At 45.9% G+C, this 17,118-nt stretch overlaps 1 protein-coding gene across 1 annotated transcript in view; it reads left to right on the forward strand.

The window, feature by feature from the left end:
* SPEN (spen family transcriptional repressor) overlaps window positions 1-16,953 on the forward strand; it is a 72,541-nt gene extending 55,588 nt beyond the window's left edge. Inside the window, exons 9-16 of the mRNA XM_090268653.1 lie at window positions 1,387-1,500; window positions 2,742-2,842; window positions 5,178-10,332; window positions 10,579-13,548; window positions 13,999-14,502; window positions 14,653-14,847; window positions 15,152-15,310; window positions 15,785-16,953. Of these exons, the coding sequence (XP_090124779.1) occupies window positions 1,387-1,500; window positions 2,742-2,842; window positions 5,178-10,332; window positions 10,579-13,548; window positions 13,999-14,502; window positions 14,653-14,847; window positions 15,152-15,310; window positions 15,785-15,916 (9,330 nt within the window). The 3' untranslated portion in view covers window positions 15,917-16,953. The remainder of the gene's footprint in view (window positions 1-1,386; window positions 1,501-2,741; window positions 2,843-5,177; window positions 10,333-10,578; window positions 13,549-13,998; window positions 14,503-14,652; window positions 14,848-15,151; window positions 15,311-15,784) is intronic.
* Window positions 16,954-17,118: the final 165 nt, after the last annotated feature.

Consider the following 17,118-nt stretch of genomic DNA (forward strand, 5'->3'; position numbering starts at 1 on the left):
TCTAGTGCCAGCTTTTCCTTTTTCTGTAATAACTCATACATTAAAATTCTCTTTTCAAAAATTTGGCCTAGAAGGGTATTTGCATCTCCTCTCCATTATTAGCTTATGATATGAGTATTTTGAAAAACTATTTTGAACCATCTCAGATGATTAATTTTGAAACTAATATGCATAATACTGTTAAGTAGAATGTTTAAGAGATTTTTATAATATCTCCATTAAAATTAGACAATCTAATTATATAAGTGTTCACATTCACAGTGATAATGTAATTAGCCTTGAGTTTTTAAAAATGATGATTTCTTTAAAGGAACATTCACACAACAGAATATTCATCAAATAAGTGTTTATGTAACATACCCACAAACATAACAGAAAAAGAGTTTCTGGGCCCCACTCCATTATGTAAATTAAAGATAAAGCTTTTAACTTTTTGAAAACAGATTTACACTGTGGTAGACCCATTGAGTAATTTTGACATTTCCTTCTTTCTTTTTTTTTTTTTAGTAAGTTTTTTATTTATTTGTTTGTTTATTTTTATATATATAGAGAGAAACATCAATCTGTGGTTGCCTCTTGTGCATCCCCAACTGGGTGGGGACCTGGCCCGCAACCCAGGCGTGTGCCCTGACTGGGAATTGAACCCGCAACACTTTGGTTTGCAGACCAGCGCTCAATCCACTAAGCCACATCAGCCAGGGTTGACATTTCTTAAAATGTAGCTTTTGTTGTCTGGAGAAATATACATGTTAAAACTGCTAGTATAAATAAATATCCAACAGCTTTAACATGATGGTGCTACTTATGACCAATAGTTACTAAAAGTTTTTCTTGATTCAGTACTCTTTACGTTTTTTCCTCTCTGCCAAGAGTATTAATTTTTTTGAGCCAAAACTAGAAGAATGCTTATTTAAATATACCCCATCCTTAAATAACATTGTTTTGTTCACCATCATTTCATTATACTGTTGATGAGATGCCATAGGAACAGAAATTAACTTGTTTATAGCAATTAGCCTGTGCTAAAATTGGTTTCATTATAGTCATTTTGCTTAAAGTCACAGAGTTAAGTGAGGATTTACCATATAGTATGGTATTCAGTCAATATGGAAAACAAAGTAAAATACAGAAAAACAAAATAAAGGAAGACTATACCTCAAGCCACAGTAGCCACAATTCTAAACAGTCCCTTACACATTTTGTGTTTTCACTACAACATGCATCATTAGGAAAAGCCAGGAATTTTTTCTAGAATACAGTGTATGTATGTATATTTTTTCTTGCAGTGTCCTTGTGACTTAGGATTTTGTTGGGACTGACACTAAGTTTAGTGGACGAGGCTCTTACTTGTCTTTTTTTTCTTTTTCTTTTTCTTTTTTTTTACAGGTGGTGTTTGACCGCTTAAAAGGGATGGCCCTAGTTATCTACAATGAAATTGAATATGCACAAACAGCTGTAAAAGAGACCAAGGGGAGGAAAATTGGTGGGAATAAAATTAAGGTGTGCAGAATGGCTTTAAAGAGAAATAAAACAAAATCCTATTCAGATCCCACCCTCTCAATTACTGGCAGTTTGTAGGTAGCCAGCACACAGAATGGTTTACATGATGTGTATTGTATGGCCTGTTTTTTTAAATCTTCACTCGAGGATATTTTTCTATTGATTTTAGAGAAAGAGGAAGGGAGATAGAGAGAAAAACTTTGATGTGAGAGAGAAACTTTGATCAGTTGCCTGCCATACACACCCTGATCAGGGCTCGAACCCACAACCTAGGTATGTTCCCTGACCAGGAATTGAACCCACAGTCATCTGGTGTACAGGCCAGTGCTCCAACCAACTGAGCCACCTGGTCAGGGACAGCTTTAATTTTTAAGAAAGATAATATGATTTTTATACTTGGCTACCTGAGGGCACAGTCTTTTGAACTGCTAGGCACAGAACATTTCCTAAAAATCCTCTCATTCAAGAAATTGTGCTTCTCTGTGTCCTGAATACCTGATGCTCGTGTATATACTCTTGGTGCAGGGTCGTATAGTCAACCTGTGGGTATCTGTACACCCAGGAGCTCGAAGTGGAGTTGGTCCAGCTTCCTTTATGATCCTCTCTTCCTTTTCTTTCCTCCTCTCCTAAAGAGTGGGTAAACAATGAAAACATATTTTGTCTGGTGTTTTTGTTTTAAAAATATTTTGTTCATGATAGCTTGAAGGAATTTATAAATTTAATAACTATGGTGGTTAGATTGAAATAAGTCTTTTCAAGATAAAATATTGATAGAAGAAAAAATATTGATAAATAATGGGCATAATATGTTTTTTAGTGACTCTGAAGCCCAGCTGTGAGTAAAGTTTAAATGTTCTTCCATGTTTTATTTTATGTTCTGACTATGGTTCCAGCAAATTTATGCACAACAGAGGCTGCTGGATTTAGGTTGATCTGATTATTTAATTGACAACCTAGAATTCTGCCTAGGTATTTCAGTTTTCCATTTCGCTTTTCCCACTCCTTTAGGATTAGATTCTAGAACTTTATAAATTCTTCATCAAGATTTGTGTAGAATTTGAGACAGATTTCAGACTTAACAAAATATAGTTTCAGTTATGAGGCCTATTTCACTTAATTGAGAAAGATTGCTTTCTTGAAGTTTATCGAGAGGGCTATTTTGGTAAGAATTTTGAAATTTGGTAACACTTTTCATTATTTAAATCTGAAACTTGCATCAAACATCTGCTATTTTTTTTAAGGTGGATTTTGCAAATCGGGAAAGTCAGCTGGCATTTTATCACTGTATGGAAAAATCTGGTCAAGATATCAGAGACTTTTATGAACTATTAATGGAAAGAAGGTATGTATTTTAAAGCTGTCAGCATAGCTCGATGTTAAAAATTTCTAGTACATAATACAGATGGGATTAAATTTTATTTTTTATCTCTTATGTCTACTCTTATTCCAGAAAAACTGTTCCCTTCCACCCCTTCATACAAAAACAGTTTTATTTTTATGAATCCAGTTTTCATGTGGTTCACGGGAGTTGGGGTAACCTTTCTACATTTCTCACTGACTGCTACAATTTGAAAGAGTTACTGTGTGCTACATTATATATACAAATCATCCTGCTGTAGTTTTAAATTAAATATCATAACATGTTAAAGTACATTATAAACTATTAAATGGCAACATCTAGGCTGTCAACGTGCATATGCTTATACAATTAATTAAAAAAAGAAACTTTCAAAAAACTATCAAGAGCTTTGTTTTAAATTCAAATCTCTTAAGTAATTTGTGAGTCAGTAAACCAAAACATAAATTGCTAATTTTAGCAATATAAAAAGTAAACCTTATTTCCCCTTGTTAATTTTTTCAATGAGTCATGGAATGTAGTATTTGATCTTTTTTCTGCTACTTGTAAGAACCAATATAGTTTGAAATCATTTAAGATCTCACGGTCTGAATCAAGCTATTTCTGTTAACTTGGGCTATTCCTGTTAGTGTAAAACTGCCCCCAAATTGGTTGGGGTTATTTTTAGACTGAATATATTAAAACATTCTAACATAATGTCATCAGATTCTTCAATAGTTGATCCCATTTGAAATTGGAAACTATCATCCATATGATCAAGCTATTTATCCAAACATGTCTGTGAGATTAAGTCTTCTGAATTGTTAACCCTAGATCTCCACCCCTATGCGGATATAACAGACAAAAGGCTGTGTGTAAAAAGTGCCTTTAGACATCGAAGTTCAAGTATAAAAGGCTCTGTGACAGGGATGAGCCAAATGCTGATCAGGCTGCCAGAAACCTGTTGAATGCATTGCCTTTTACTGCCTCTTCTTGCTACTTCATTTTTATTTAAATCATAGGAAGTATATATATATATTTCTTTTAGTCATTTCAATTTGGAATATTGTGTAGTGGTCATTGAAAAACTTAAGAGGTTTTTAAATGAAAAATGTCCCCCACAGCCAAATTCCCAAAAGCTCAACCTTGATGGTTTTTCACTAGTAGTTTGGAATCCACATTCCAAAAGGTCAAAACTCAATAGTCCTCCAAAGCTTTTCTTTGTTATTCGTGTGTGTGTGTGTGTGTGTGTGTGTGTGTTTGAGAGAGAGAGAGAACGTGCAATCATACATATGCAAGAGAATGTATGTGTGTACAGAGAGGGAAAAAAGTTCTTGATCCTAGCTCCACAAGTAGCAGTTTGACGTTTATGTAAATACTTTTTAAGTGCTCACAGGAATTCTTCCCATAACTGAAAGGAAAGTGTTGGTGGTCTAGTGGTTCCTAAGACATAAAAAAATCCATTAAGATCCTGTGTGCATACATTAAATAATTTTCAAAGGATCGTGTCTTGTGAGGGTTGTATAACGTTGTGTGGATGTTAATTTTTACATATTACTACTTAAATTCACCCATTTTACTGATGATCTGGCTCTGGCTTTGTTCTTTGGTTTTTACCCATGGTTATTTATCCCTGTCGAATGGAGTTTATCTCCCAAAATAGGAAGCGGGAGGGTGTGGGACTTCACTATGACCCAGTTTTGTCCCATTTGGTTTCAGATGACAGTGCTTATGGAAAATCAGAAGTCAAGAAAAGTAGTCTAGAGAAGGAAGATGCTTGAGTATAACTTAAGGATCTTTGCTTTTAAGACATAAAGAGGAAAGACATCATCTCACTGAATAATTGATGCATGAATGGAAAAAAAAATGCTTTACCTCTAATGATAGTTCAGCTCAGGAATGCAAATAATGTCCTATTTGCATAAGTGCTTGCAGTTTAAAAGTAGTATTTTATTTATTCCCTCAAATACTATGTCAGGAACACAGTGTATTTGTTTCCCAAGTTGTGGTAAGAATATCTTGTGGCAAAAAAGTAATTATGAAAGACTTAGAAATGTGGGGATGTGATACTCTTTAATACTAGTGCTTATTGTAAGTCATGATACCCAACACTAAAGCAATAAAAAGGGTCGAACCCGCTGGTACCCAATAGAAACATAATGTAAGCTACATCTGTGGTTTTAAATTTTCTAGAAGCCACAAGTGAAACTAATTATAGCACAGGTCTAACTAATGACTAAATAATGGTAAAGATTTTTAGAAGCAGGACTTTGTAATCTTATATATGTGATATATGAGTGACAAAAGAACTAATATATTTCTTTGTTTTTTGTTTTGGCAGAGAGGAACGAAGAGGGTCTTATGACTATAGCCAAGATCGCACATATTATGAGAATGTTCGTACTCCGGGCACGTATGCTGATGATTCCCGACGGGACTATCCAGCTCGAGGGAGAGAATTTTATTCAGAATGGGAAACTTACCAAGGAGACTATTATGAATCTCGATATTATGATGATCCTCGGGAATACAGGGATTACAGAAGTGATCCTTATGAACAAGATATTCGGGAATACAGTTACCGGCAACGGGAACGAGAACGTGAAAGATTTGACTCTGACCGCGACAGGGACCATGAGAGGAGGCCAATTGAACGCAGTCAGAGTCCAGTGCACTTGAGACGCCCGCAGAGTCCTGGAACATCTCCTTCACAGTCAGAGAGATTACCAAGTGATTCTGAAAGGAGGATTTATAGCCGGTCCTCAGACCGGAGTGGAAGCTGTAGCTCACTTTCCCCTCCAAGATATGATAAACTTGATAAGTCTCGTTTGGAACGCTATTCAAAAAACGAAAAGGCAGAGAAAGAAAGAACTTTTGATCCTGAGAGAATAGAAAGGGAGAGACGCTTAATAAGGAAGGAGAAAGTGGAAAAGGACAAAACTGACAAGCAGAAACGAAAAGGAAAAGTTCATTCCCCTAGTTCTCAGTCTTCAGAAACAGACCAAGAAAATGAAAGAGAACAGAGCCCTGAAAAATCAAGGAGTTCTAATAAATTGAACAGAGAGAAAGCTGACAAAGAAAGCATAGCAAAAAACCGCTTAGAACTCATGCCTTGTGTGGTTTTGACTCGAGTGAAAGAAAAAGAGGGGAAGGTGGTTGACCACACTCCTTTGGAAAAGCTGAAAGCCAAGCTTGATAATGACACTGTTAAGTCTTCTGCCCTAGATCAGAAGCTTCAGGTCTCTCACATGGAGCCTGCAAAGTCTGACTTGTCTAAACTGGACTCTATTAGAATGAAAGTGCCGAAGGAAAAGGCACTTTCAAGCCATGTGGAAGTGGTAGATAAGGAAGGCAGGCTTAAACCCCGGAAGCACCTAAGACCAGAACAATCTGCCGATGGAGTAAGTGCTGTGGATCTGGAGAAGCTAGAAGCAAGGAAAAGGCGTTTTGCAGATTCCAACTTGAAAGCAGAAAGGCAAAAATCGGAAGTCAAGAAAAGTAGTCCAGAGATGGAGGATGCTCGGGTGCTTTTAAAAAAGCAGGCTGACGTGTCATCTAGAGATGTCATTCTGCTGAGGGAAGGAGAGTCTGAAAGAAAGCCTGTGAGGAAAGAAATTCTTAAAAGAGAACCTAAAAAGATCAAACTAGACAGACTTAATGCTGTTCCCAGCCCCAAAGACTGTCAGGAGCTTGCCGGTGTTTCTGTTGGGACTGGCTCAAGGCCCATCTCAGACCTACAAGCAAGGCTGGGAGAAGCAGTAGGTGAATCTGTGGAAAATCAAGAAATCCAGTCAAAAAAACCCACCCCCTCAAAACAGCTCAAACAGCTGCAGCTATTAGATGAGCAGGGACCAGAGAGAGAAGATATTAGGAAAAACTATTGCAGTCTTCGTGATGAAGCACTTGACTGTAAATCAAGCCAAGAGAAACCACATTCAGTAAATACTGAAGAAAAAATTGGCATTGATATTGATCACACGCAGAGTTACCGAAAACAAATGGAGCAGAGTCGTAGAAAACAGCAGATGGAGATGGAAATAGCCAAGTCTGAGAAGTTTGGCAGTCCTAAAAAAGATGTAGATGACTATGAGAGACGTAGTCTTGTTCATGAGGTAGGTAAACCCCCTCAAGATGTCACCGATGACTCTCCTCCCAGCAAAAAGAAAAGGATGGATCATGTTGATTTTGATACCTGCACCAAGAGAGAGAGGAATTACAGAAGTTCACGCCAAATCAGTGAAGACTCTGAAAGGACTGGTTGTTCTCCCAATATCCGACATGGTTCCTTCCATGAGGAAGATGACCCAATAGGCTCTCCTAGGCTAAAAGGCTCTCCTAAAGTAGATGAAAAGGGTCTCCCCTTTTCTAATATAACAGTCAGAGAAGAATCTTTAAAATTTAATCCTTATGATTCCAGCAAGAGAGAACAGATGGCAGACATGGCCAAAATAAAGCTGTCTGTCTTGAATTCTGAAGATGAACTAAATCGGTGGGACTCTCAAATTAAGCAAGATGCCTGCAGATTTGATGTGAGTTTCCCAAACAGCATAATTAAGAGAGACAGCCTTCGAAAGAGATCTGTACGTGACTTGGAACCTGGTGAGGTGCCTTCTGATTCTGATGAAGATGGTGAACACAAATCCCACTCACCCAGAGCATCTGCATTATACGAAAGTTCTCGATTATCTTTTTTATTGAGGGACAGAGAAGACAAACTACGTGAGCGAGATGAAAGACTCTCCAGTTCTTTAGAAAGGAACAAATTTTATTCTTTTGCATTGGATAAGACAATCACCCCAGACACTAAGGCTTTGCTTGAAAGAGCTAAATCCCTCTCTTCATCTCGAGAAGAAAACTGGTCTTTTCTTGATTGGGACTCTCGATTTGCTAATTTTCGAAACAACAAAGATAAAGAAAAGGTTGACTCTGCTCCAAGACCTATTCCATCCTGGTACATGAAAAAGAAGAAAATTCGGACTGATTCAGAAGGAAAAATGGATGATAAAAAAGATGATCATAAAGAAGAAGAACAGGAAAGGCAAGAGCTATTTGCTTCTCGTTTTTTACACAGCTCAATCTTTGAACAAGATTCCAAGCGCTTACAGCACCTAGAGAGAAAAGATGAGGAATCCGACTTCATTTCTGGTAGGTTATATGGGCGGCAGACATCTGATGGAGTGAACAACACAACTGATTTGATTCAAGAGCCAGTAGTTCTCTTCCATAGTAGGTTTATGGAACTCACACGAATGCAACAGAAAGAAAAAGAAAAAGACCAAAAACCCAAAGAGGCTGAGAAGCAGGAAGATACAGAGGACCATCCCAAGACCCCAGAATCTACTTCTGAAAATAGAGAGTCAGAACTGAAAACCCCAACTTCCATTGGGTCTTCTTGTGGCACAGCTGTAATTCCAGAGTCAGCATCGTCATCACTGGAGAAGACAGTTGGTGATAAAGCAGGAGAGGTGCCTTTGGTGATGGAGGAGAAGACCATGGAGCCAGCCTCTGTTTCAGAAGAAGCGAAGCCTGCATCTGAACCGGTTACTGTGGAACAGCCTGAACAAGCAGACTTGCCCCCAGGAGTGGATGCCGAGAAGGGTGCTGCCAGCACTCCGTTAGTTGCTGGAGAAAGTTCATCAGTTGACCAGCTGCCTTATTTGGATGCCAAGCCTCCAACTCCTGGGGCCTCGTTTTCCCATGTAGAGGTCCGAGGAGACCCAGAATCTGACAGTACCCAACCACTTTCAAAACTAACTCAGAAGCCTAAGGAAGCTGATGAGCCAAAAGTGGACAAGCCAGACTTAGCTACTAGTGTTGAACCCATTGCAAATCAAAAAGCTGAGGTTGTTCCTGAGGGTCAGCCTCAAGCATCTGAAGATGTAGAGGTTGATCCTCCAGTTGCTACAAAAGATAAAAAGCCAAACAAAAGTAAACGTTCCAAGACCCCTGTCCAGGCAGCCGCAGCAAGTATTGTGGAAAAGCCCGTCACAAGGAAGAGTGAGAGGATAGACCGGGAAAAACTTAAGCGGTCCAATTCTCCTCGGGGAGAAGCCCAGAAGCTCTTAGAGTTGAAAATGGAGGCCGAGAAGATTACAAGGACTGCCTCTAAAAACTCAGTCACGGACACTGAACACCCTGAGCCAAGTTTGCCTCTCAGCCGAACAAGGCGCCGGAATGTAAGGAGTGTCTATGCGACCATGAGTGACCATGAAAACCGCTCTCCAGTCAAGGAGCACATTGAGCAACCGAGAGTGACCAGAAAGAGATTGGAGCGGGAGCTTCAGGAGGCTGCGGCAGTCCCCCCTGCCCCTAGGAGGGGAAGGCCTCCAAAAACACGCCGACGAGCCGAAGATGACGATGAAACCGAGGCGAAAGAACCAGCTGAAACACTTAAACCAGCTGAGGGATGGAGATCGCCACGGTCCCAAAAAGCTGCTGGTGGCCCACAAGGGAAAAAGGGGAAAAATGAACCGAAAGTTGATGCTGAACGTCCTGAGGCCACCACTGAGGTGAAAGAAAATAACACAAAATCTAAGACTGATAAAGAAGAAGCAGGAAGTGAACAGAAACGTGACAAAAAAGAAATTGGCACCGACAAAAATCCACCTGAAACCACCCCAGCTGAAGCGGTAGAGAAAAAACCAGCCCCAGAAAAAAGCTCCAAGTCAAAGAGAGGACGATCTCGGAACTCTAGGTCAGCAGTGGACAAATCTGCAAATCTGAAAGCCACGGATGCCAGTGTCAGTCCCACTGTGGCTGCAGGCCCTGCAGGGCTGGCCATGGAGAAGGAAGCTGGGGTTGTGGCAGTCTCCCCTGAGAAGAGTGGGGGTCCCCCAACGGAGGGTCTGTCATCCCAGGTGAACAGTGATCCAGCTGGTCCAGACAAGGAGCCAGAGAAGGGAGATTTATCTGCCTCTAAGCTGTCCCCAGAAGCAAATCAATTAGCCAAGCAGATGGAGCTGGAGCAGGCTGTAGAGAACATTGCGAAGTTCACTGAAACCTCCGCCTCTGCGGCTTTCAAGGCGGCAGCCACAGATGCAGCAGAGGGCCTGTCTCCAGAGGACAGGGACAAGCCTGCACACCAGGCAAGTGAAACAGAACTGGCTGCGGCCATTGGCTCTATCATCAATGACATTTCTGGGGAGCCAGAAAACTTCCCAGCACCTCAACCTTACCCTGCAGAGTCTCAGACAGACCTGCAGCCCCATTCTCAAGAGGAGAGAGTAGAGCCTGAGACCGATGACGCCCTGTCTGGCATCTTGGAGACTGAGGCTACTACAGATTCTTGTGGGCCAGCAGTCAGTGCCCCTAAGGCCTCAGCAGGCCTAGCAGATGCCAAGGAAGCTGGAGGGAATAGCAGCGAAACCTCCCACTCAGTGCTGGAAGCCAAGGGATCAAAAGAAGCCCAAGTCCCTCTTGCTCGGAAAGACAAAGGGCGCCAGAAAACAACTCGATCCCGCCGCAAGCGGAATGCAAACAAGAAAACAGGGGCTACTGCAGAGAGGGCCGCCGCCGCTGCAGAGAGGGCTGCTGCAGAGAGGGCTGCTGCAGAGAGGGCTGCTGCAGAGAGGGCTGCTGCAGAGAAGGCTGCCGCCGCCGAGAGGGCCGCCGCCGCCGCCGCAGAGAGGGCTGCTGCAGAGAGGGCTGCTGCAGAGAAGGCTGCCGCCGCCGAGAGGGCCGCCGCCGCCGAGAGGGTCGCCGCCGCCGAGAGGGCCGCTGCCGCCGAGGGGGCCGCTGCAGAGGGGACCGCTGCAGAGGGGGCTGCTGCAGAGGCTCCTGTCTCAAAAGCCAACCAAATTCAAAGCAGTAGCCCTGCTATAAATGAGGGGACTCTACAACCCTTAGAAGCTCCGCAGGAAAAAAAGCAGAGCGAGAAGCCCCAGGCCACTCCTCCAGAGACATGTGCTTCTGACTCGAGCGAGACTCCACTCGCTGAAAATTTGTCCCAAGAAAGCTGTGTTGAGGAAAAGACTCCAACCAAGATGACTGCGCTCCCAGACTCTCCCCCTCCCTCACAGCCAGCACTGGTGGATGAGCCCCAAGCAAGATTCAAGGTGCATTCCATCATCGAAAGTGATCCAGTGACCCCGCCCAGTGATTCAAGCATACCCACCCTGACAATTCCTTCTGTAACTGCAGCAAAGCTCCCACCCCCTATAACCTCTGGGGGGATCCTGCACCAGAGTCCCCCTACTAAGGTGACAGAGTGGATCACAAGGCAGGAGGAACCGCAGGCTCAGTCCACCCCATCTCCAGCTCCTCCCCCAGACACAAAAGCTTCTGACATAGACACCAGCTCCAGCACACTGAGAAAGATTCTCATGGACCCCAAATACGTATCTGCCACAGGCATCACTTCCACCAGTGTCACAGCTGCCATTGCAGAGCCTGTCAGCGCTGCCCCTTGTCTGCATGAGACACCACCCCCTCCAGCTGAATCTAAAAAGTCTCTTTTAGAAGAAAAGCCAGCAGCTCCAGTAACCAGCGTCTCTGACACCCAGGCCTCAGAGGTTCCAGTAGCCACTGACAAAGAAAAGGTGGCGCCAGTCATTGCTCCCAAAATTACTTCTGTTATTAGCCGCATGCCTGTCAGCATTGATTTGGAGAATTCACAAAAGATAACTTTGGCAAAACCAGCTCCTCAAACCTTGACTGGCCTGGTGAGCGCCCTGACTGGCCTGGTGAATGTCTCCTTGGTCCCAGTAAATGCGTTGACTGGCCCAGTGAACACCCTGAAAGGCCCTGTGAAGGGCTCAGTGACGACACTGAAAGGTCTGGTGAACACTCCAGCTGGCTCCGTCAATGTCCTGAAGGGGCCAGTGAATGTTCTGACAGGGCCAGTGAACGTCCTCACCACTCCAGTGAATGCCACCGTGAGCACAGTGAATGCTGCCACAGGCGTGGTGAATGCCGCCGCGGGTGCGGGGAGCGCTGCAGCGGGTGCAGTGACGGTCACAGCCGGTGCGGCAACTGCTGCATCTGGTGGTGTGACTGCCACAACAACGGGTGCCGTGACTGTGGCAGGTGCAGTGATTGCACCACCAGCGAAGGGCAAGCAGAGATCGAGCACTAACGAGAACAGTCGGTTCCACCCAGGGTCTATGTCTGTGATTGACGAGCGTCCTGCTGACTCAGGCTCTGGAGCTGGGCTGCGTGTGAACACTTCCGAAGGGGTGGTGCTCCTGAGCTATTCGGGGCAGAAGACTGAAGGCCCACAGCGGATCAGCGCTAAGATTAGTCAGATCCCCCCAGCGAGTGCCATGGACATTGAATTTCAGCAGTCAGTGTCCAAGTCCCAGGTCAAACCCGATTCTGTCACACCGTCTCAGCCGCCGCCCAAAGGCCCTCAAACTCCTTCAGGCTATGCAAACGTGGCCACCCATTCTACTCTGGTGCTAACTGCCCAGACGTATAATGCATCTCCAGTGATTTCATCTGTTAAGGCCGACCGTCCGTCCTTGGAGAAGCCTGAGCCCATTCACCTCTCTGTGTCCACACCTGTCACCCAGGGTGGCACAGTGAAGGTTCTCACCCAGGGCATAAACACACCACCAGTGCTGGTACACAACCAGTTGGTTCTCACCCCAAGCATAGTCACCACTAATAAAAAGCTTGCTGACCCTGTCACCCTCAAAATAGAGACCAAGGTCCTTCAGCCGGCTAACCTGGGGTCTGCCCTCACTCCCCACCACCCTCCTGCTCTGCCCAGCAAACTACCTACAGAAGTGAACCATGTCACCTCGGGGCCCAGCACCCCAACAGATCGGAGTGTCTCCCATTTGGCAGCCACAAAGCCAGATGCACATTCACCTCGACCCAGTGGGCCTGCCCCATCTCCATTCCCAAGGGCATGCCACCCCAGCAGCACCACATCCACCGCGCTCTCCACTAATGCCACCGTTATGCTGGCTGCAGGCATTCCCGTGCCTCAGTTCATCTCCAGCATACACCCAGAGCAGTCTGTCATCATGCCACCCCACAGCATCACCCAGACTGTGTCCCTTGGCCATCTGTCCCAGGGTGAAGTGAGAATGAACACACCTACGCTGCCCAGCATCACCTATAGCATCCGGCCAGAGACACTTCACTCTCCTCGGGCTCCCCTGCAGCCCCAGCAAATAGAGGTCAGGGCCCCACAGCGGGCAGGCACACCCCAGCCTGCCACAGCTGGTGTGTCCACCCTGGCTTCCCAGCACCCTCCAGAGGAAGAAGTGCATTATCACCTCCCTGTTGCTCGAGCTGCAGCCCCTGTGCAGTCGGAAGTGCTGGTCATGCAGTCTGAGTACCGACTGCACCCGTACACTGTTCCCCGGGATGTGAGGATCATGGTGCATCCTCACGTGACAGCAGTCAGCGAGCAGCCCCGGGCAGCAGACGGCGTAGTGAAGGTGCCACCTGCTAGCAAGGCCCCTCAACAGCCAGGAAAAGAAGGTGCCAAGACAACAGATGCCAAAGCAGCCCCTTCCACGGCCCCTCACAGCGAGGCCCGAATCCTCACCGTCACCCCCAGCAACCAGCTCCAGGGCCTGCCTCTGAGCCCGCCTGTGGTGGTGACCCATGGGGTGCAGATCGTACACTCCAGTGGGGAGCTGTTTCAGGAGTATAGATACGGGGACATCCGCACCTACCATGGCCCGGCTCAGCTCACACACACTCAGTTCCCTGCCACCTCCCCTGTCGGCCTGCCTTCCCGGACCAAGGCTCCCAATCAGGTGAGAGCACCACAGATCAATCTTCCGGTGCAAATAGTGATTGAGGTACCACTGTAGTCCCTAAAGTATGTCATTTTTTGTGGGTTTAAAGAGAAGCTTCCCCAAAAATAAATAAGTAAATAAATAAAGAGAAGCTTCCTAAATTTCAGGTTGAAGGGATCAGAACACAGCAGAGATTAGGGATACGGGAAGGAGCTCTTCGCGGAAAAGGGTAGAGTGGTGTCTTCTGCCTGTGTGGGTGGAGAGGGAGGGAACAGTTTACCTCCCCTTACCAGAACCCTCAATCCTGAATGCCCAAGAGCATCTCCAACTGGTTAAAGCCCCTTCTGTGGGCTTAGGTGAGAAGAGATGCCTACAGCTGACCCTGCTTGGGGCCCAGGGCCAGTGGGTTGGGGGCTGGGTGTTGTGCATAAGAGACTGATTGTCCCTTCTCCTCTTGTCCACCTCCAGGGTCCGCCTCCTGAAAGTGAGCCCTTGCAGCCCACTCAGCCTGCACAGTCTACGCAACCTGCACAGCAGCCCGTGCAGCCCTCGCAGCCTGCCCAGCCCACGCAGCCCTGCCAGCCCTCACAGCTTAGCCAGCCACCAAGCAGCAAGATGCCTCAGGTCTCCCAGGAGGCAAAGGGGACCCAGACAGGAGTAGAGCCGCCTCGTCTCCCAACCATGCCTGCAAACAGACCAGCTGAGCCTCATGGCCAGGTTCAGAGGACCCAGGCAGAAACAAGCCAGATCTCCTATCCCTCCCCTGTATCTGTTTCCATGAAGCCTGACCTCCCAGGCCCTCTCCCTGCTCAGGCTACCCCAAAGCAGCCGTTGTTTGTGCCCACAACCTCAGGCCCTAGCACCCCTCCAGGACTGGCTCTGCTGCACACTGAAGCCCAGCCCTCCCCCAAACAAGATTGTTCTCCACACTTGACTTCCCAGAGGCCCGTGGATATGGTCCAGCTTCTGAAGGTAAGCCTGGGAGGGGTTCCCCCCTACTCCCCTCCAAGCTTTGTGCTGTGTTAAAATGTCCTGAGATCCCCATTTGACTTAGTCCAGTAAGCTGTTCCCTAGGGCCATGCCCAGCATGAACTCACTTCCTGTTTGTTTCCCCATGAGCAGAAGTACCCCATCGTGTGGCAGGGCCTGCTGGCCCTCAAGAATGACACAGCTGCTGTGCAGCTCCACTTTGTCTCTGGCAACAATGTCCTGGCCCATCGGTCTCTGCCCCTCTCTGAAGGAGGCCCACCCCTGAGGATCGCCCAGAGGATGCGGCTGGAGGTCTCACAGTTGGAAGGGGTTACCCGAAGGATGACGGTAAGACGGGGTCCAGGTGAGCAACTGCCCCACCCCAGGGATACAAGGTGTGGGGGGCCCCTGGCTGCCTGTCTTCCTGGCTTATCATGGGGTATAGCAATGACATTCTTAAGGGTGGATGACAAAGGGCATGTTCTGTCTCCTCTGGGGTGTAAAATGCCTCTAGACATAAAACAAGGCCTTTTTTTTTCTTCTTCATTCAAAAAATATGAGGGTCAACTTTGGGGGCTTTTCTGGACATAAGACCCAAATCCCCATGGGTTGGGAGGAGGCCCTTGGTCATTGACAGCTTCCTCTGTCCCAGGTGGAGACAGATTATTGTCTGCTGCTGGCTCTGCCCTGTGGACGTGACCAAGAGGATGTTGTGAGCCAGACTGAGTCCCTCAAGGCTGCCTTCATCACTTATCTGCAGGCCAAGCAGGCTGCAGGGATCATCAACGTTCCCAACCCTGGCTCCAATCAGGTCAGCACATGTCTAGTGTTCTTCCTCAGTGCACACACAGGTGGAGCTGGTCAGGGCTGGTCAGGCAATCTGACTAAGCTGGTGGCAGGGGCCACCAGTGCCAGCTAGAGCAGTTCAGGAGTTCTGCTGAGGTGGGCGCAGGGCATTATGGATAGAGGAAACAAGCAGAGTGTATGGGTGGGGCCACCATTGCCCGTTATGGAGACAGTCAAGGGACTGCTGAGACAGCAGAGGTTTTTCTTTAGCTTAAAAGATACAGAAGAGGTTCATAGGAAGTTAGTTCATGTTAGTGTTCTGACACCTGACTTTATTCTGGTGAACACAGTCATGAAGACATTAGCTGCCTTGGGAAACTGACTCAACTCGGCTCTCTGCATTGGGCCTCCAGTTCGAAATGTTTAAAGGAAGAATGGCAGTGGGGTGGGTGATGTGAAGACGGGGGGGTCCCACTTACTCTCTTGACCCCTTCTCCAGCCTGCCTACGTGCTGCAGATCTTCCCACCCTGCGAGTTCTCTGAAAGTCATCTGTCCCGTCTGGCCCCTGACCTTCTCGCCAGCATCTCCAACATTTCTCCTCACCTCATGATTGTCATTGCCTCTGTGTGAGCCACTGAATGGTCAGTCACCACTCAGTGTATTTTCCTGAGACTGCAGCAAAAAACAAACACAGGACAACCCAGCCAAGTGGAGGAAGAAGCTGCCGAAGGGGACAGACTCCACTGCCAGACGGCCAGCCTCGCCCTCCTGCCTGCCCGCCCAGCTCAGGCGGACAGACCCCTCTGGGCAGTGGTGCTGCTACTATGTATGTTTACATGACATTTAGCCCAAGGACAGACAGACCACCAACTGATGGACTCGCAGACACCTTGGGGCTGGGTTTCTCTCTCCTCTTTTTGGAGAAAAGAAACACGGCAGTGGAATTTTTTTTTGTTTGTTTTTAAGAAACAAGAAAACAGAACTGCCTTTGCACTAAATTAGTGACTTGGACTTTTGCATAGTGAAGACAGGCTGTGGCACTCTGGATGTCTTGGAGTACGTGAACACATCAAGTCTCTAATGCAGGACTTCACACTTCTGAAACCTTGGGGTCAAGGAACATTTCATTGGGTGGTTTTGTCCCTACCCTTTCTCTTCCCCTTGCTCATTTGGCTATCACCTTTCTTAATTCTCCTGCCACCACCATCTTTGATTCACCCAGGATGTACAGCTTACAACTGAAAAAGAGCAAACTGAAGGATTTCTTTCTTGGTGGGATATGCAGAACTTGGGATGTGTGTATATATAAATATATAATATATATAAATATATATAATACTGACTTAAAAATCAGATCCCCCTGACATACATTTTTTTTTAATCTGTGCCAAAAATGTGTTTTCAGAGAAAATCTTATTTTCATACTCAGACTTTGTATTGTCACTCATTTGTATAAGTGCGCTTCGTTACAGCACGGGCCCTGCCCCCGCGATCTGGAAGTGTCACGCACACACAGACTACAAAAAGACTGGCTTTCCACTTCCTTTGTGACCTTGACCTCTCCCACAACTTCCTAACACTTATTAATTTATGAAACTGTTTTTCTCAGCGCAGTTTTGTTTTGTGTGTCCATTGGATTACAAACTTTATTAAAAAATACAAAACATGTCAAGTGTGGATGTGATTGTCACTTGGGTGGGAGGACCGAGTAAATGTCCTTGGCTTCTGGGACTAGCTAGCTCTAGTCCTACTTTTGCTTTGTTCCAGTCTATATAGAGGACCTATTTCCTTCCTGCCACTTAATCCTCCCAAGGATCATTTTATCTCGTAGA

The sequence above is a fragment of the Furipterus horrens genome, unplaced genomic scaffold, assembly GCF_987537825.1.
Source record: "Furipterus horrens unplaced genomic scaffold, mFurHor1.1.pri manual_scaffold_3, whole genome shotgun sequence".
In the NCBI taxonomy this organism is placed as follows: Eukaryota; Metazoa; Chordata; class Mammalia; order Chiroptera; family Furipteridae; genus Furipterus; species Furipterus horrens.